At 39.4% G+C, this 19,256-nt stretch overlaps 1 protein-coding gene across 1 annotated transcript; it reads left to right on the top strand.

Annotated features, from left to right (window-relative positions):
- The first annotated feature begins 315 nt into the window (after positions 1 to 315).
- On the top strand, positions 316 to 1,410 carry LOC119726384 (galanin receptor 2b-like). Its single transcript, XM_038198038.1, has one exon. It carries the CDS (start codon positions 316 to 318, stop codon positions 1,408 to 1,410), a length of 1,095 nt encoding a protein of 364 aa, XP_038053966.1.
- Positions 1,411 to 19,256: the final 17,846 nt, after the last annotated feature.

The following is a 19,256-nucleotide window of genomic DNA, read 5'->3' as shown; positions in this document are numbered from 1 at the left end:
ACCGAGACTGAGAGCGAAATATAAGGCCCTGCTGCTTTCGGCAAAATGCAAATGTGAAGCCGGTGATCTGATAACTAAACTTCCTTTTCCCGAGATCTCAATTCTTGCGAACAGTAATTTCCTGTCAACAGATTTTTGTAAAGCTGATTCATGTTTCATGATCTGAAAACTAAAAGTCATTCTTTTCCCGATCTACTTCTTGCGAACGATATTTTCCTGTCAACATAATCTAAGATCTTCAGGAAACATTGTTGGTGTTCTGAAACAAATATACTCGAATTCCATTAAAGCGACTTAACAACCGACAAGATAGAGATGGAATCCAAAGCCGAAAATGCAACTGACTTGATCGATACTTCGGGGGATGACGCAATGGGACCAAGTTACAGTCAGGTTCTGGGAGCTACATCAGGGCTAGCTGGTATCCTGGGCAATGGCCTGGTCTGCTTCGTCATGCTCAGGTATCGTTCCGCTTTCAGCTCTGTTACCAGTAAGCTGATGCTTCACCAGTCCGTCGTGGACTTCGTATTCTCGGCTCTGATGTTGTCCACTCGGCTTTATACCCCTTGGACCAGCTTTTACTGCCGCTTCTTTCGCGGTTGGCTGTATTGGACCCTCGCAAATGTCTCCAGCTTTAGCCTACTGCTCATCTGCTGTGACCGTTACGTAGCAGTCTGCCACGCCGCTAAGTACCGCCGATGGTTCTCCTTCAAGCGCGTCATGATAGGCCTGGTCTTCGTGTGGCTGCTCCCGATTCTCTGGCAGTTCTACACGTTTCTCTACTACACGCCCGACGGAGCAGCCTGCGTCGCTGTCTGGCCTGAAGGCTCCTCCAGTGTCCAACTCGGCTTTGGTGTGGCCACATTCTGCTGGGAGTACGTCTTACCTCTGGCTCTGATCGTCGTCACCTACGGCCAGACAATTCTGGCTCTTCGTAAACGGCTTCGGGTGAAGGCGAACCAGGCTGCTACTGAACCATCGACCAGCCGTCACAACCCAGCAGGCAACCGGGCAAAGAAGGATCGTCTGCAAACTGCCAAGGTGAAGCTGACCATAACCTTCCTGGTTGTAGCCATCTTCTTCGTCATCTGCTGGGGTCCCGCGGAGATCACCTGGCTCCTCTTTAATTTTGAAATCCTGCCTTTGTCCTACTACAGCACCCTGTGGCATTGGGCTTTTTCTTTGCCTCTCCTGTGTCTCAACTCCGTAGTGAATCCCATCATCTACTTCGTGACTTACACTCACTTTCGAAAGCACCTCATCAAGGCTCTGCGTGGAGGGTGCAAGTTCAACAGAGTCGAGAATGGATCGGTTGAGAATGGTACCGAACAGAGCCCAGACACTGAGTCCAATTCCACCAAGAAATCGGTAAAAGTACCAACAGTGTCTGCATCCATCTCTCAAAACTAACATAACACATAGAATATAGGCCCAGCTTTTTCAGGTCCCTCTCTTCGATCTTAATATCCCTCATCTCCAAACCAACCACGCCACCGGTGTTCTTCCACTGGACATACCTTCTCTCAAAGAAATCAGCTAGAGCCTTCATGGATTCCTTACCATCCAGCAGACCTCTTGGTAGAGAAGTTAAGGCAGTCATACTTACTCACGGTCAATCTGACAAGTTGTAGTGCTCTCTGCATCGTCCTATCTTTCAATACCAACTACATAGTCTAGTAAGTAAAGGTCAACTTGTGACAGGTTTAAGAAAGTGAGCATGGTCAGTTTACTGTTTTTGAGCTAATTAAAGTCACCTTAGTTTTTAAGCTAAGTCATAGAAAACAGTGATGCACTGCATGTGAAACTAGTATCTTTGTGAGTGTCATACCAGTAAAATGCGCATATACACGCACCTGCCACCTTGTCTTCGCTTTTTCTTCAAAATGTATTAAATTTAATGTTAAATTTAATCCATTAAAATAAACGATGCAAAACGTTTCCGTGCCGTAGTCCCCTAATGCATATGCTATATTGGAACTTCAATATTTAGGTGATCGGGTACGAGCCAATGACCTTCACCCTTTGGTTTTATTTTCGTTCTTTATTCGCGTTCGTGTTCTGTGATTTTCCTTCTAGGCAATAATTCGGAACAATACATGAACGTCAAAATTGTTATGAACATCAAGTTGTCATCAACCCTGATACCGAGGTGTGCATACAAGTATGACGCCCTGCTGACGTCATAAGGTGTAAAATTACAACCGATCTTAGTGAAAAAGGTAGCCGTTTTGTTTCAACCATAACTCTCGAGCAAAACGTTGAATCATGTTCATACTTTGTGATCTGACAGATCATGCCTTGATAAATATTTCATGTCAAGTACGTAAAGTCGCTTGACCTTACTTCAAGGGTCAAAGTTAGGTCGGAAGGTCCAAGTTAGATAAACTGAAAATACTAAAAGACGCGTGAATATTAAAACAAAGATGTTAAAGAAATTGTGACGTCATCATGACATAACTTCAATAATATCTCTTGAACTGAATTGATTAACGGATTAATTTTTTTGTGAGGTGGTAGACATTACCTTGGGCAACATTTTTGGTTACCAGGCACAAAACTGCTTGACCTTAAATTCCCGGGTTACTGGAATGCAACAATAAATTAATCTAACTTGAAAACAAAAGCATTTTACTACAGTAATAAATTCAGACAAGTGATTCACTGATCGCGTATGTCGCCTTTTTTGGGCGGTCGAACCCTACTTGTTTTGTGTTCTTAACGAGGTCAAATGTAGTGCATTTTTAAAAAACGACCTGAAATGACCCATAGATTTGCTTGGACCTCCAATTTCGGAAGAGTTGCGATGATCTCCACCCAAGGATCACTCCATCCAAGATACATTAAAATCCATGAAATTTCGTAGACAAAGAAACATTGGAAGCATATTTGAACAATGACCTCTAAATAAACCCTACATGACATTTGACCTGAGTAACCCGATCAAGAATTGTGTCTTGCCACCCAAGGGTAACTGCATCCAAGTTTCATCAAAATCCATGAAAGCATTTAGAAGTTATACATTTGTATAACTTATTGTGTTATTAAATAAAACTATATGTATTTTCTTTATTTTGTTACAAAGACAACGCAAACCTCTAGTTTATCTTCTTTCTTATTCCTGTCTTTTTTTCCGGACAATAATTCTCAGAGATTTCAGATTCATGATGTCGTCAGACCGGAAGTTATTGTAGGGAGAATTTCAAAAACGGTTATTCTAAAATTCAAATCCATTATTTGATCCGCGTTCCGGATCATGTCCGTAGCACAAATAAAGATATCAGGTACAGTGTTGACCTTGAGCTTTCAAATGCCGTGACGTCATCAAACCGAAAGGTAGTTGTTATTAATACATTCACTTAAATTTTCAGTATAATTTTCATTAGGCCAAAAAAAAAAGTTTCCGGTTTCTGGTATGGAGCTTGCCCAAAAAGTGGTGCGGCGACGCGGCTTTTTTTTTTTTACCTGATTTTTTTTGCTTCAAATGTCGGCTGATGACTGCAAATGGTGCCCGACTAAACTTAGTGCAAATATATGGGAGTCCAGAGAGGCCACATAAAGCTTATTCTTGACCATAACCCAATCTAAAAACACGTTAAAATTGTGCAGCAGCAGGATTCCAGTCAAACCAGTGAGTTTGGCGGTTTTGAGACATCATCTTTCATTGAAAAAAAAAACTTTTTCATTTTGCCGACGCGCATGGCTACGGCGACGCGCGCGCATACCAGAAACCGGAGACTTTTTTTTTTGGCCTTATTCAGACTTTTTAACGTCATGTCAAACACAAATCCTTCCTGAACTAAATAATGTTCATAATATACGTGTATATAAAAGTACATGTATATTGAAATTAAACCTACAGTACTCCAAAAGATGCCCTTTTTAACTGAAAACAATTGATTTTTAATGAAAAGGCTGAATTTCATGATCCTTTGTCTGTTATGGCATATTACTCGCAGCTGGGCGTCCTATGAAATAGACTTCGGCCCGATCACCCTGCGTTTGTAACTCAGCAAACGCGAACCTCTAGCTTTTGTTATAACTTTTAGAAAATTCTACTTGGCCCAAAGGTCAAAAGTTGACAGTCTCTGACACAGTTTTCATTTTCTATTTATCATTTGATTAAACCACAATTCTCCTGCGTCATCGACAGCCTATATTCCTTTCGTTTCCAAATAGGCCACTCAAGGCTGTATGAAATCGAAAACAATCGTACGTAAACCGCCTATTGAAAGTCGATGGAGTCTTTAACAGAAAATCCCTTAATTGGTCTAAAAGCCTCCATAAAACCTGCGTGGACTCCTTGTCTATACCTTTTGAGAAATACGTACACCGGATATCCCAATAGTTGATGGATATTTTTAGTTGTGGATTTCTGGAAATAAACACGTACGTTTTTTTCATTCTTGTGGGGTTTTAAATTGTTCAAAAGAATTGGCCATTCTTAATTGAAATTCCTGAAATTGAATCCCATACTTATCCCCCAAAGTCCCTAGATATCAGGTCTCGTGCTGTAGGCATACATTGTTTACACCTTCTTATTAGACTCAACGGAAGAAAAATAACCTTGCGCCAGGGAAATCTCAAAGTTTCTCTTGAAGTGCTCGCTAACGTTGAATCAATCCCCCTGTTAAATCCATTGTTAAATTGTTTCGTTTATTCAATTCTTTATGGAAAATATTCGATGTTTGGTGGCTCAATGTAGACAGGCTATATGATTTGTTTTAAATTACAAATTTTTTTTTGTCAAAATGATATCAAATACCGAATACTTTTTTTAAATTAGTGATATATTGCCTTCGTGTGCGATTTCTTTCCTAATTCACTATGTAATCAAATATATTTAATTCATAGGGGAAAGAGCAGTACTTTATTTTACGTCGTACATTTAGTTGATAATTATTTCCATCTGACTATTATCTCGTAGATACTGTCGTCATAGCTCACATGCCCGTGTCCACTGAGTAAATTAACCTCACAAAAGATTGATCACATAATGTTTTGTTTCGCAAATTGCGTGGAACTGCTACGTGTCAAAAAGTCCTTCTAATCCTAAATAACCCTGTTGTTTAATAACGGAATTAAACGAAAATTTCAGATCATGTAAACAATGCATAGCATTGTGCAAGAGGGTGAGATTTAAACGCCATACAAAATATAGTTTCAGAATGTCGATACGGTGGCGGTAGGCGCGTGCTGCGGCCGAAAGCTTCCGAAGGAATGCAGGATCGCACCTGATGTCATTGCACGCCTCCTCGATCGTGTGTTGCGCCAAACAATCGAGGCAGTGTGCAATGAAATCATGGGTGATCCTGCATTCCTTCAGAAGCTTTCGGCCGCAGCACGCGCCTTCCGCCACCGTATCCAGCGCTATATCAACATTGGAGGACGCCAAGTCGAAAGTGGCGGATTCTGAAAGTACATTTTTTTTTCGTATGACGTTTGAATCTCACCCTCTCGCACAAAGCTGATGAAACTCGCTCCATAAAATTTGTCTTGCCTTGTCTATGATCTAAAATGTTGGTTTAATTCCATTGGTAAACAACATAGTTATTTAGAATCAAAGAGTAGGACACGGTTTTCTTGACACGTAGTACTTTTCAACTGCGTAAATGCTTTAAGAGTGTAAGCAACAATTTTCTCCACAAAACACTGTGCGAGTAAATAAATTTGAGCACTTTACGTAAAAATGTTGTCATAGCAAGTCACAACAGAATTGCGATGTGTGAAAGTACCCGCTGTATTAAAATAAATCATCCGTCTATCATCGCACCGTCTTGTTTAGTGTCATTAGTGAACGCAGAAAAATCCTTGCACGCATGGGCGTCGCCATGATTTTTTCCAGAGGGGGCAAAACATATTTTTCCCCCAAAACATTTCCGTATTTCCCAACATACTTCTCGATGAATCAGTTTTAGAGGGGGGCAGGTACATTTTCCCCCTTTTTTTTGCTTTTCCGGGGGGGGGGGGGCAAGTGACCCCCTTTCAATCAATGTCTTGTATGATGGAATATTCTACATTTACGTCGATGAAGAAAAAAACATTATTAAAAGATCTAACTTGATACGCAGAATTTAATTTCCATTGTAGGAGTTATTCTAAGTAAATATGTTCTGATATTCACCATCAATCAATTAGTAGCTGAGGAAAACGTTGTACACTTTTTAAATTTCTCCCTTCTCTTATGGGTAGGCAGGCCTTAGGGCCACAGTGTTCAAGTACACTTTTTGTTACCCTGGCCGGTTTTGAATATTTTATTGTCCTTGTTTTCTGTCCCTCTATCTCCACTCCCCTGTCAAACTGTCCACCCTCCCTTTCCTCCCCCTGATCCCCCTCCCCCCCCCCCCCCCGGCCCATTCCTTCTCGCATCCTTCAGTCACATCAGTCTTATCTGGTCATACTTTTTCAATTTCCTGTGTTTGTTTACTTTATGATATATATTTGCTTTGTCATTGTACATTTGTTCATTTGTTGGCCGAATAAATAATAATAATAACAATAATAATAATTACCGAGAATGGGTCATTTGGGAGACATTCCCATAGACTTGTGCACAAAATGTTTCAAACTTAAATGTGCCCTAACCCAATATTCCCTTGTCCTTTTCCAACGAATTTCGGTATTTTTACTAATTAGACCACGAGCAACAAATATAACCTGATTAAGCCTCTAAAGGGGGGGGGGCTGTGGAATTAGGGAGACATGAAAATGTGTCCCTAATGACTAGTGTCTCCCTATTGTCGAAGAAATTACGATAACGTGTCTTCCTAATATGTAGGAATAATGTGTGCATGTCTATGGGAAAGTTTTCGGATATCATTTGCGCGCATTGGCTAACTGCTGCCTTAAACAGCTGCAGCCAGATGCCTTATACATAGGTCATGATAAGTTATCATGAAGCTCATCAGCGTATCCAAGCGCCCTGTTTGCATGACAGGGGTATGAGCGAAATGCTAGAAGCGGTAACGTGGGAGCCAGCGAGAACCATCTGCTAGTTTTACAACGTTAAACGAATCATTATCATTTATAATTCAGTATCGCCGGAAAATGTACACAAAAGAACACGTTCATTTACTGCTTGACATCTCTCTCGTCTTCTCTTGCCCGAACGTTAATTATTTTTAATTTTAAGGGAATAACTTTGTTGCGTCAGCACTCAATCTATCGAAATATAGAGAATAACTAAAAACAACATCCTTCGTATTTTCTTTCAACACAAAGTGCACGTAACCTTACCTTGGTACTATTATTATACCCATTGAAAGGTATATAGGATCATTTGCATTTATCCATAAAAAATCCCAATAACCTTCCGAAAAATTAATAACAAAAACAATTTCGTGGATTAAAGATCTATACGTTTACTAAACACATTGTGAAGTTATTCCGTGTGGCCTTCTGTCATTTAGAATTGGAAATACAAAGTGCTATGGACTAATTTGTTTTTCGTGATTAAAAGAGTGCGCATGACTTTTTTAATGAGTTCTTTAAATAATGATTACCGGGAATGGGTCATTAGGGAGACTTTCCAATGGACTTGCGCACAAAATGTCCTTTTCCCACGAATCTCGGTATTTTTACTAATTAGACCACGAGCAACAAATATAACCTAATTGCGACAAAAAAATTGCCTCTAAAGGGGGGCTGCGCCATTAGGGAGACAGTTGTGTGTCTCCCTAAAAGCCGGTGTCTCCCTATTATTGAAGAAATTACGATAACGTGTCTCCCTAATAGTACATTTAGTAATATAATAATAATAATAAAGGGAAACTAGATATTCGCGTTTGTTGTTACAAACGCAGAGTGGTCGGGTAGACAACTATTTTATGAAACACTGTCCAGTTAAGTTATCTGGAAATTAAATCCTTTCCAGGACAATCAATTAAATTTCAGTAAACATGTACACATACAAGTCATTTCTGGCTTGATAACGTCATTAGTCAAAAACGGGAAGTGAATACTGATTTAGTTCGGAGTGGATGTTCATTGTGAAGTTAAATAACGTATGAAAATTTGGAAACTATAAGTGTATGTATTCATAACACCGAACTTCCGGTTTGATGACGTCACAGTGTTTGGAAGCAAAAGGTGAACATTGTAATGGTATTGTTATTTGGGCTAAGATATACTACATGGATCAAATGATAGAATTAAATTTAAAATATGATCGTTGGCAAATTCTCATAAAAGTAACTTCCAGTCTGATGACGTCATGAGTTTGAAACCTTGCCAAGTTATCTGTGGTTAATCAAAGAATATCAAGGGTCGATTTGGAAAAATTTGAACCCATGGTTTTGAAAGTAAAGAAAAGAAACAATATTTTATGTGCCGCTAGGGGCGCCCTTTCGGATGATGACGTCATCACACTGTTTTTTTTGTGTCTGGCATTCCTCACTAAACACTTTCATAATATATGAGTCTGTAGTAAAATGCTTCCGCTTTTGAGTTATATTCAGTTTTTATTGCACTTTCGGTAACACCGGAAGTGAAGGTCAAGCGGTTTTGTGTCTGAGAACACGAAATGTTTCTCACGGCATAGTCTACAACCTCACGAAAAAACGAACACGATATTCTATTTACATTGTAGTTCAAAAGATATAACGCAAACTATTTTGTCAAAATTTGCCCTTAAATCGCTTGTAATTTCATACCTGATGACGTCATGATGACGTAACAAAATTTATAACATCTTCGTAACATGGTAATGTCAAGAAATCTCTCCAGGCAGCCATTTACACTGCCGTCTGAGTACCGCCAGACCAAATTGGCAAACTGTTCGGTGCCGACACAGAGTAATCGAGGATGCTTTTTGAAGGGAAAAATCAGTCCGGTAGTTTGTCTAATCCTGCTGACACACAGAAGGAAGCTAATCTTCCCTCTGATCCCCTGTGGGACTTTTGGTCCGAAGCTGAAGCGCTTGTTTGTTTTTTTCTTTGAAGTTTGTTGGTTCTTATCTAAGTTGGCATTGCACCTACATTCATCTCCTCAGATTAATTCAGTGAACCTGGTTTTAAAAATTGGGTCAAACGGCAAATAGCCACGGCGATGTCCCATACCAACCATTATTTCTTCAGTACCTAATTTAAGTAATTTCACGTGCAGTGCCTTTGATGTCTTGGGTCCAATCTGGACAAAATCTATATCATGAGAAACTGTCATTTTTTTTGGATCTGGATTTGCGGAAAGTCTTGCTTAAGTGTTGGGAGGAACTTGTTTCAGAAGTTATGCTATAAAACTCTTGTGGCACTAGGGTTGATTGCAAGGAATATGTTTAAATAGGTCACTCTCTAAAATTGAACTTCTGTCCCGATATGTTCCGGCGTTTTATGGAATTCCTCATAATAGCTTCTATTTTCAGGGGCCTCTGGACACTATTAACACAATTTCAGTACTGATCCCTAGATTTTGCAACATGATGTACAAGTTCAATATAAGGCAATTATTATTCATTGCCGCTATAAAAAATGCAGCACCAGCCCAGGAATGAGGCGATCGGGGGGCTAAATTTGCAAAAACAATCATGAATGGGTATACTGCAGTAATTGGGAGATTTGTTGTGTTCTTTGAGACACCGGAATTTAATGTTCCAGGCTAATTTGTGCGGGGGTCGGTTATTGCTTCAAGTTAATTGAAATTTACCGGTGGCATCATTTGGCATTGTCACGCATGTGGTAATGGGGCGTCATACATGTAGTGGTGACAATGTCCAATTACATGTATTACTTTTATGTGACATCTGTGAAGGCTCTCAGGCATGACTTCACGCTGTTGTGTGCCTTTACTTTGTAGAGAGCATTGTGATAATTTAATTGGCAGGCAGTGGGCAGTGAAATGTTTTAACAAAGACGAAGGAGCTTCCTTAGTTTTCAGGGTTTTTTTCTCCAATATAATAGTTCATGTTAAGAGCCCGTAGACATAAATTCTGTTTTGAGATCATGACGACTCCACAGAAAAAAAAAAATTCTGGTCACGAGCATCCCTAGAAGGGGGGGGGCATGGAGGATATGACTCCCCCCCTCCCCCTTAATCTTTTTTGTCGGCAAAATCGTTGTCTTGTCGGCAACATCAGCCCCGCCGGCAAATTTGCCGGATTGAAGAGCACCACATTTTGTCCGATACTGTCCATGATAGTCCGATTTGAACGGCAGCCCCATAGGAAGACTGAAAACCCAATCCACATGTGGACCTGGCCAGGAATTGAACTCGGGCCATGAAGGTGAAAGGCCAGGAAGAACTTCTGCGCCAACCCGATTAAAACAGACAAATTGTGATCTGCAGTCTGTCAGGGAATAAAATTACAGTCAGGCTGCGACTGACATCTGCACTCTTCCCGTCAATTTATGTATCTGATCTTACAATCTCCAAGGAGATGGCACCATAACAGAAGAAAACGGGGATAAGTTACACGAACTTGCACGGCCTGCACGGCTAGCAACAGACACGCGTCGCAAGGATGCCGCTTTTAATAATAACAAGTTCACACAAGGTTTTGTGATCATACCGTGAACCGTTTGGAGATGGCACCATAACAGAAGAAAACGGGGATAAGTTACACGAACTTGCACGGCCTGCACGGCTAGCAACAGACACGCGTCGCAAGGATGCCGCTTTTAATAATAACAAGTTCACACAAGGTTTTGTGATCATACCGTGAACCGTTTGGAAGAAATTTTGCTTTGTTTTGATGTCAGGCTAACGTCTTCATTTTGAATTCACCTAACTTTGACCTTCCGGTAGATCCGGAAGTAAAGGTCAAGCGAGTTTACGTACACGACAAAAAAGGTTAAGCAATTAATGGCTTAAATCTCAATTCACAATTCAAACATCATTGATTATTTAGTTCAAGAGTTATAGGTGAAAGTAATTGGTCACTTTTCCACCTAAAATCGCTTGTAACTTGACACCCGATGACGTAATCATGACGTCAGAGTAATATGCACCACTAAGGATGAGGGTCGATATAAATTGAAAGTTACAAGTTCCTATCATAAACCGTTCAGGAGAAAACCCGCGGAAACGTGCTGTACGGAAGAAAAAGAAAAAGAAAGAAAGATTAATCGTAACAGATCCAAAGAGTGGTCGGGTTGTGCCCGACCACTCAACTACGGTTGGAATGGAAAACGTGTTTTAAACGAAATGTTATTAAGTAAGAAGGACATTTGAAAGTAAAATACATGTATAAAAGTCCATCCAACCATCCTTTAAACACTGAACGTGTATACACTGCATTGAATAGACACGACTTGAATTACGTATGGATATGCCACAAAATGTCCGTCGCGTCCGATGTAAACAACCGCGGTGTTGTTTTCGTCTTTTCTCGGGAACGGAATATTTTATTATGATATAAGGCCTTTGAAAAAGTATAGGCTAAGTTAACAATCCAAACATGATGTTCAGGCCGTAATGCCCCTTTAACACCGTGGATTGAGTACTTGGAATTAATATGAATTATCCGATCACGAATATTGAGCAATGTTGCGTACCAAACCATTATTAAGTTTCGGACATTGTAGAATGTTTTTAAAAGGTTAAAAAATGTAACATTTTCCTATATAACTCAACTCAGATAAACTATATGTGCCTATAGCCTTATTGAATTTAATGGGTAAATTCGTTTTGCTGGTTTTAACTCCAACTAAACGAATTTTTCTCGGGCAGTATGAATTTATCAATCATCAGTGGTTGGATTAAAGTCTGAACTGTATTGTTGATTCATTGGGGGAAAGTTCCAAGTTATAGACAATACAATTACACTTTAGTGACGATAATTACAAAAAAAATGCATCTATCATATAAACCTTATACCGATACTTTAAGTATTTTACAGTCTGCTACCACGCCAAATTTAATAAGTTGTCGTGAGTATATTCATGTAAATCAATGTATGATGTGCTGGATTCAACATTAATCTTGAATGTTTTAAATATTTATCTAATCAAGTAAAACCAGTTGTTTTGATTGTTTAGAATTAATTATTGGTGTGGTGAGAAGGTATTTAGAATTTCCGTACCACACAGAGAGTGACATGCAGGGCGTCAAAGTTTATAAATGGTTTAGACCAAGTAAAAAAAAAGACTAACAGTTTCTCGTCAGGCTTAAAAAAGATGGCGGATTTTCCAAAATGGTGGAGAGATTCTCCCATTTCCCGACACTTCTGCTGATAAACATTGTGTCCAAAGGACCGTCACCCTTTGTACCAGATTTTGGAATTGCATACATTGCTATATTTGTTTCTTGGAACAAATACAAAAAATATATATTGTATATTGCAAATTTGTGATAACAAAACAAAGCAAGGTTTATTATTTACTTGGCCTTACCAGGGTTAATATGTGGTCTGGGTGTAATCATAGATGTATGTTTCTTCACAGGATGTATTGCAAAACTGTAAATTCGTTTATTTAGTAATTGTTGTCGAGTAACGTACATTTTCGCGTTGAATGTTTGGCTCAATTGGAAGTATTTCGGACTTATGAGGCGTCGGACCCATGAGGCGTCGGACTTGTGAGCGGACCCCATAACAACGAGCAAAGTCAAATTCATAAACGTTGTTATTGAGCGTTGTATATACTGAAATAGGCCTAAAATAAAATAAAATAAAAAGTACGTACTTATAAGGACTGTGTTAATATACCTGTTTTACTCCTTGCCTGCTGATCATACTTTGAAATGTCTTTAATTAAATGTTGATTTAAATTTTAATGTTACTAAATGGTTGTGCGTTATGTTTCAGTTACAGCCATGGCAACGCTGAGTCATGATCATTAGCGACGAACACCAAACCAAAACGGTACACTAATACAACTGTCCAGCACATTGTTTTAGCGTTATTTATCTTTGACTTATTAACAGTGTTGTCAATACAAATGTTCTTAACATCATTACGGGGTGTATAGAAATCGCATTTGTTCAAATGTTAACAATTACACCTAAGTTATTATCATCATAATATTAATTCCTCAAAGTATAGGTTAGCGTCCATCATGTGTAAGTTGTGCATTATGTTCGTTTGAAGCAACAAAATCTAAAAAAAAAAGGGCATGGGCGTCGCGGGGGGGGGGCAAGAGGGCGCCCCCCTCCCCAGGAAATGCAAAAAAAAAAAAAAAAAAAAGAGAAAAAAAGAAAAGAAAAAGAGGCGCCAAGTCATAGTGGTGTAAATTTAATGAGTTGGGGGAGGGCAAAATGTCCCTGCCCCCCTCTAAAACTGATAAATCGAGAATTTGTTGAGAAATAAAAGATTTTTTTGGGAAAAATATGTTTTTCCCCCCTCCAGAAAAATCCTGGCGACGCCCATGAAGAAAGGTGCTGAACAACTAACCTGATGAAGGTTCAGCTCAGTGAATGATGTATAAACCAATATTCTAGGATCTCAATTTCAAATCAAAAGTTGCTGAGTCGTGTTTTGAATTGGGCCTAAATTCAGCGCCCCAGACACGTTCTCATGTCATTTTGTTTAGAATGTAATGGATTGGGGTGAGGGTAGCTTGCTTTCTTTACTGTTTAAATCTTTCTTTATTTTGTTCTTTTTTTAATACTTTTTTGCAAAAAGGGTCATTCACCTTTTGGAAGTAATGGTAGTCCTGAAAAGGACTGTTTTGGTTATCTTCTTAGATGTTTACTGCGCTGCTCTGTCTCTGCCCTAAACTTGCAGGCAGCCTTTTTTCACAAATGCAAGTTTCAGACCGGACATTTTTATTGCAGCAGTCAAAATATCAGTCGCCGTGGACAATACGAAAAAGCGGTACTTTTATTCAATTGGCCACAACTCAATAAATATTTACCAGATTGGAAAGATTTTCTACGATGTTGAAAGGCTAATGGATTATACTATGTGTATCAGTATTTGCGATGTATTTCTTTTTTTTTAAAGCTGTGATAAAAAGAGGGGTCTTTGAGGGTCCGTTTTTTAGATACTCTGTATAATTCAAATGTGTAGAATTATATTTCGTTCTAATTTCGGTACAGTACGTAACTCGAGGTAAGCCTCATATCTGGTCCGACTGTATTGTTTTTGGTAAACATTCATATATCAAACCAGTACACTTTAGAAGTTGTATGTATTATTATACATTAGCACACATCTATATATACCATTTTATTGCACACCTTAGATGTTTTGAGTTTGTGATGTAAATGTAAAGGGGTGTCTAGTTCCCCAATTGTTTAATAATCATTAATTTCTTTAATTAAAGCAAATGACATTATTGTAATTTACTTACCTCGTACGTATGCAACGTACGTGTTGATCACTCTCACACTCTGAACATGTATTATTACTGGAGACATTGCGCGTTTGTATTCCAAACAAACAACTCATTATAAGTTTGGAAGACGGAGCATGTAGTTCGTAAATCTCATGGTTGTTTGATTGGGAAAGTAAATGCTTTTCTGCATATTTAGTTCGTTTCATTTTAATCAATATTCGTATATTTTCATGATCTTACTGTCAAATGCACTTCAATTTACCAGATTTGATAATTATTTGTGTGACATGAACTACACGTCATTTGTCAGCTACGGTTGACGCGTGCTAGTGCCTGCCCCACTGTTACAGGTAAAGACACTGTAGTTTAAACGGATTTCAATGATATCATTTCACATATTATTTGCGAAATTGCAACTTAGAGGCCTTGTTTATTTTTACCACATACATTTAAAGACCCATGCAGATGATTTTAAGATTGATAAGGAAGTTTAATAGGTAAATTGTGGACTTTGAAATGGAATGTACTGTAGAGAAATTGTAGTCATGTTAGTTCAGAGAGAAATGTGCGTTCGATTTGACCATGTGCTTAGACGATACTGAATTCATAGGTTTGCAAAATTAATAAATGTATGCTTTTTTTCATTTAGTCGGTCCATTAATTCCTGATCTCAAACAACTATAAGTGTGTGAAGTTTTGTAGTCTGACTGGGCGATTTCGTATACAACAAGCGGACTTGTGTGTTTGGATTGGGTGTGCTGTAGCTCCTATGCTCACGCCAAGGGTGGATCCGGGGGGGGGGGGGAGGGGGCATGCCCCCCCCCAAACAAACAAATCAAATTTTTTGTTAGGTGACTTCGCAATAAAGGCAGGCATAAGTACACCATCTTTTCCTCAAAAAAAAACATTGGCTAAAGTGGTCAGAAATTGCCTTAAATCGCACAACAGAGCATCTAGAATCCAAAAATTTGTCGGGGTCCTTAAGCGGCGGCCCCGAATCCCAACTTTTTTTTTTGCCCCCCGAAAAATTGTGTTCTGGTTCCGCCCTTGGCTCACGCACTGGAGAAACTCTGTGCTCTGGGCCATACTGCTGGGACAGCGAGAATTTACGGACTTGTTTTTTTCATTGGAAATCATTCGGCCTCAAACTCGGCATGTGAGTTCACTAACCTGGCCTATACTGAAACGACTCCCAGTGCACTCGCGATCGATGACAGAACCGCCACTTCGTGTCCCAAATTAAGAGACAAATTACACCTGAAGGCCGAGGGGCAGCGGAACCGACGGAGCGGTGGGGGTAGGGGGCACTTGCACCCCAGATTTACCTAAGTGCCCCTCTTCAGGCATGCAACTGGGAAATCACAAAAAAAGAGGAAATTCAAATTTGTCCCAGATTTTGTACAGTGTTTTTCTATTTTCAATGGCATACATGGGAAGTAAAAAAAGAGGAAATCAGCTGATCCGAGGAAAAGTTGCATGCCTGCCTCTAGCGAACATAAATGTGCCCCCTCGAGCACACATGTGCTCGCTTGCAATGAAAACAAAACTGGCCCCAAAATTTCGGAGAATTTGTTTTCAGTAACCATTTCCCAAAATGGTATAGGCCTAGTGAGTTTTGATTTGAACGAGGAATATGAAAACCAAGCCCCAAAACCCTTATTACAAGGCGCCCTGCAAATGGACACAAGCCGGAACTGGCCTCAGAAGAGAACACCTTAATTTACGAGGGAGCTAGAAACCACCATCCACGCTGTTTATACACCGCCCATAATAAACATATCGTACGACTAAACGTGTCTCAGGTTTTTGTTTTATTTCCTTCTCACGACAGTATAAAATCTGTAAAATACATGAACGTCAACAAAGTTTTAATTCACAAAAAGAAAAATGTGGTTCCATTACTAAGAAGAAAACACAATTAAGTGTCATTAAACGACAGCACTCATTCGAAGCATTGTTCGAATTTAGCTCCATTCAGCTTTTCTAGTTTAACAGGAAAAGGGACAAAATAAAGCATTTATAATTAAAAATAAATTGTAAAACTTATATAACGCTTTCCATCGTATCAAAATCTCAAAGCGCTTTACAATTATTCCCCGGTTCATCAGGCCACGAGACCACGCGGCAGCCGATATCAGCGCACGTTCGGTCATCTACCCTCACAGGTACCATTACTCCTGGGTGGAGATTACTATATGGCTGCAAGAACGCGAAATAATTAATGTCTTAACCACAAACATATCCATGCAAGACTCATTTTGCACACGTTACATGGACTGGCTCAATGATTTTCGATCATTGAGGCATAATGCAAGCATGAATACGAGTAAAGGGCAGTTTTGCAAATTCACATACATTCCATGCATAGAGCTACTAGAGCGCTAACTTCTCATTCTTGCGCGCGGAGACGCTTTGAAGCCGCTCTGGGCGCAGACATTTTGAATTTATGTACGTGTTTCTAAATAGATGGATTGAATTTAAAAAGTGTACAGCTCTAAATGCAACGCGCAAGTAGAAGATACGCAAACAACTGAAACGCGTCATGACGGTTCGAAAAACGTCTCGGCGAAAAGCATCTGCAGCGGAGGGACGCGCACACGTTGCGCTGTTTGCGTAGAGCAAAATGAAACGCATTTGCTTATCGTGCGTTTCGGTTTTGGGCGTATCGGCTTCGATGACGCACCAATATGGAATACAAACGCAGATATGCAAATAGCCGTACAAAAGCCGTACAAAATTTCGAGTTTTCCATAGGGCATTACCATTGATCTCCATATACACAGACTGGATAGGACATCGCGTACGAACGTGCGTCCGCGCGCGCGTTTTTTGAAAAGGGTAAAGAACACAATTTCGCATTCGAGTTGTGTACACTTTCGAACGGAGGATTAAAAAATGAAGTTGGGTTTTCTTCGGTTTCTTTGTCATTTTTGAAAAAATAAAAGAAACAGAGATCTAAATTGATCAAAATCGATGAGGAGTATAGTCAAGGTGTGCGCAGCATTAGATTGCTGGAGTCGGTAAGTAAGGAGCGTTGAAGAATAGGACAATTATTCGCAAGTAAGTTGTTTTTTAACGAGGCCTATAGTATACAACATGGCATGGAGGAATATGAACATGGGAATGACAAAGCAAATTATAATATCGTTAATGTTGTCGCTCTGAGTTTGAGGGGAAGGAGGCCTGTGTCTAGCGAGATATTCTGTTCAAATTCCATGCGATCTAGGCCTGTCATGCTGGTCGCCATCCATGTGGTTTTTTTTAAAGACATATCCTACGTGCATGACTGACCCGGCAATGGCAATGAACAAAAGTTGACTTGTTTAAAATAGTTTATTCGAATAACTTTTATAACTTTTATATGCAAAATCTGATTGAATTATGTCTGCCTTGGCTTTAGCTCTACCGAGTGGAGCGCTGGAACTTCGGCACCCTCCGTACAAGCTTGTACGGAGGGTACCGAAGTTCCAGCGCTCCACTCAGTAGGGCTACCTTGGCTTAACGCCTACCGAAATGTTTCTGTTATTTTTCTTTATAAAGAGAAACCGAGGAGATGGTATATGCTAACTTACTGCACAACTGGCCGATTGACCTTCATATCAAACAAAGAACTTCAGCAAAGCCACAGCAAAAACGCTGCAGGACCGAGCCGGACGAAAATGGAGAACTTCACGGAGGGATGGAATCGACTGTATCATCCACTGAATGGAACATGCGATGTGATAGGCATCTGAGCGTTTGACTTTTAAAATCAATTCTTACGATGTGGAACTGTTAACATTGATTGATTTTGTTTTTGGAAAGAAGCTGTGGAGTTCAACGCAAGTATTTTTATGAGCTCCCAAGATGACTGTCACATTATTGACAGTTTGTATGATGAGGAAAGCAATGAGTACTTTTACGGTTTGAAATTATGTTGTGTACGCCGTTATATAAGATTACTAGCTATACTATAGCCATAAACACCGTCATATTCGCTCACAAAAACGATTCCCACTACACTTACAAGTAATTATATTTATTTTCAGAAGTAGAGCTAAACATTTAATTGTAAACAAGACCGTGCATAGCTTGAATTATTCTTTGACAAAATTAGTATAGTACTAATTTTCTCGTGTGAGTGTTCAGTTAAAAAAATGTGATGTCATTTCAGCATAAATTATTACTAATACAATAATTCGTACTTAAGTAAGTTTCCACAGGGAGAAATGGCTTTAAGGGAAATAAATAAGTTATCAGGAGAATCCCTGAACAAGGTCAAGAACATCATAAAGTGTATCGAAACCTTTTAGATTGTAATTGGTTTATGTCCAGGTTTTTAATAAATATATCAACCATTTGAATGAATCTCCATACAATTTCTCGTGTGAGTGTTCGGTTAAAAAAATATATGATGTCATTTCAGCATATTATTAATACAACTATTCATTCGTTGATGGAGTAATTCAGTGTGCTCTAATGACCAATGTGCCAAAAATGAAATGGCAATTTACTTACAATCATTTTTGGGAGGAGAAGGGATTTAAAAAAAATAAGGGAAAAGGAAATGGGGGGGGGGGTTCTTGAATTTCGAAAATACATAATAAGAAAGTGTATATCAAGAAAGTGTGGAAAAGCTGTTCATCGTTCAGTTATTTTTTTTAAAGATTGTTTTGGAGGAGCGCTTGAACTCCCTCCTGTAAGAAAAATTTCACTCAACGATCCATTTTCCAAAGTAAACAAAGTGAAAGCACAATGCGCGTTTACCCGTCTGACAGTAAACGCGCCGCCATTGTTCGGCCGCGCATTCGTGCACAAACACGGCGCGATGTCCTATCCAGTCTGTGTATATGGAGATCAATGGGCATTACTTTGTACATCGAGTTAGCGCTCTAGTAATTTAATATAGCTCATGATTCCATGTTTATTCCGAATTAAGGCGCGCATGTACCACGTAATTAAGACGTAATGAGTTTTGCTTGAAAGTGTGATGCGGAGGAAGTCCGGTAAACGTATTCCAGCCACACATGGGGCCACAAGTCTAAGTAATATTCGACAAGACAACAACATGGC

Source organism: Patiria miniata, unplaced genomic scaffold (genome assembly GCF_015706575.1).
Source record: "Patiria miniata isolate m_02_andy unplaced genomic scaffold, ASM1570657v1 HiC_scaffold_2, whole genome shotgun sequence".
NCBI classification, from domain to species: Eukaryota; Metazoa; Echinodermata; class Asteroidea; order Valvatida; family Asterinidae; genus Patiria; species Patiria miniata.
This window is presented reverse-complemented; position numbering and strand designations above follow the sequence as displayed.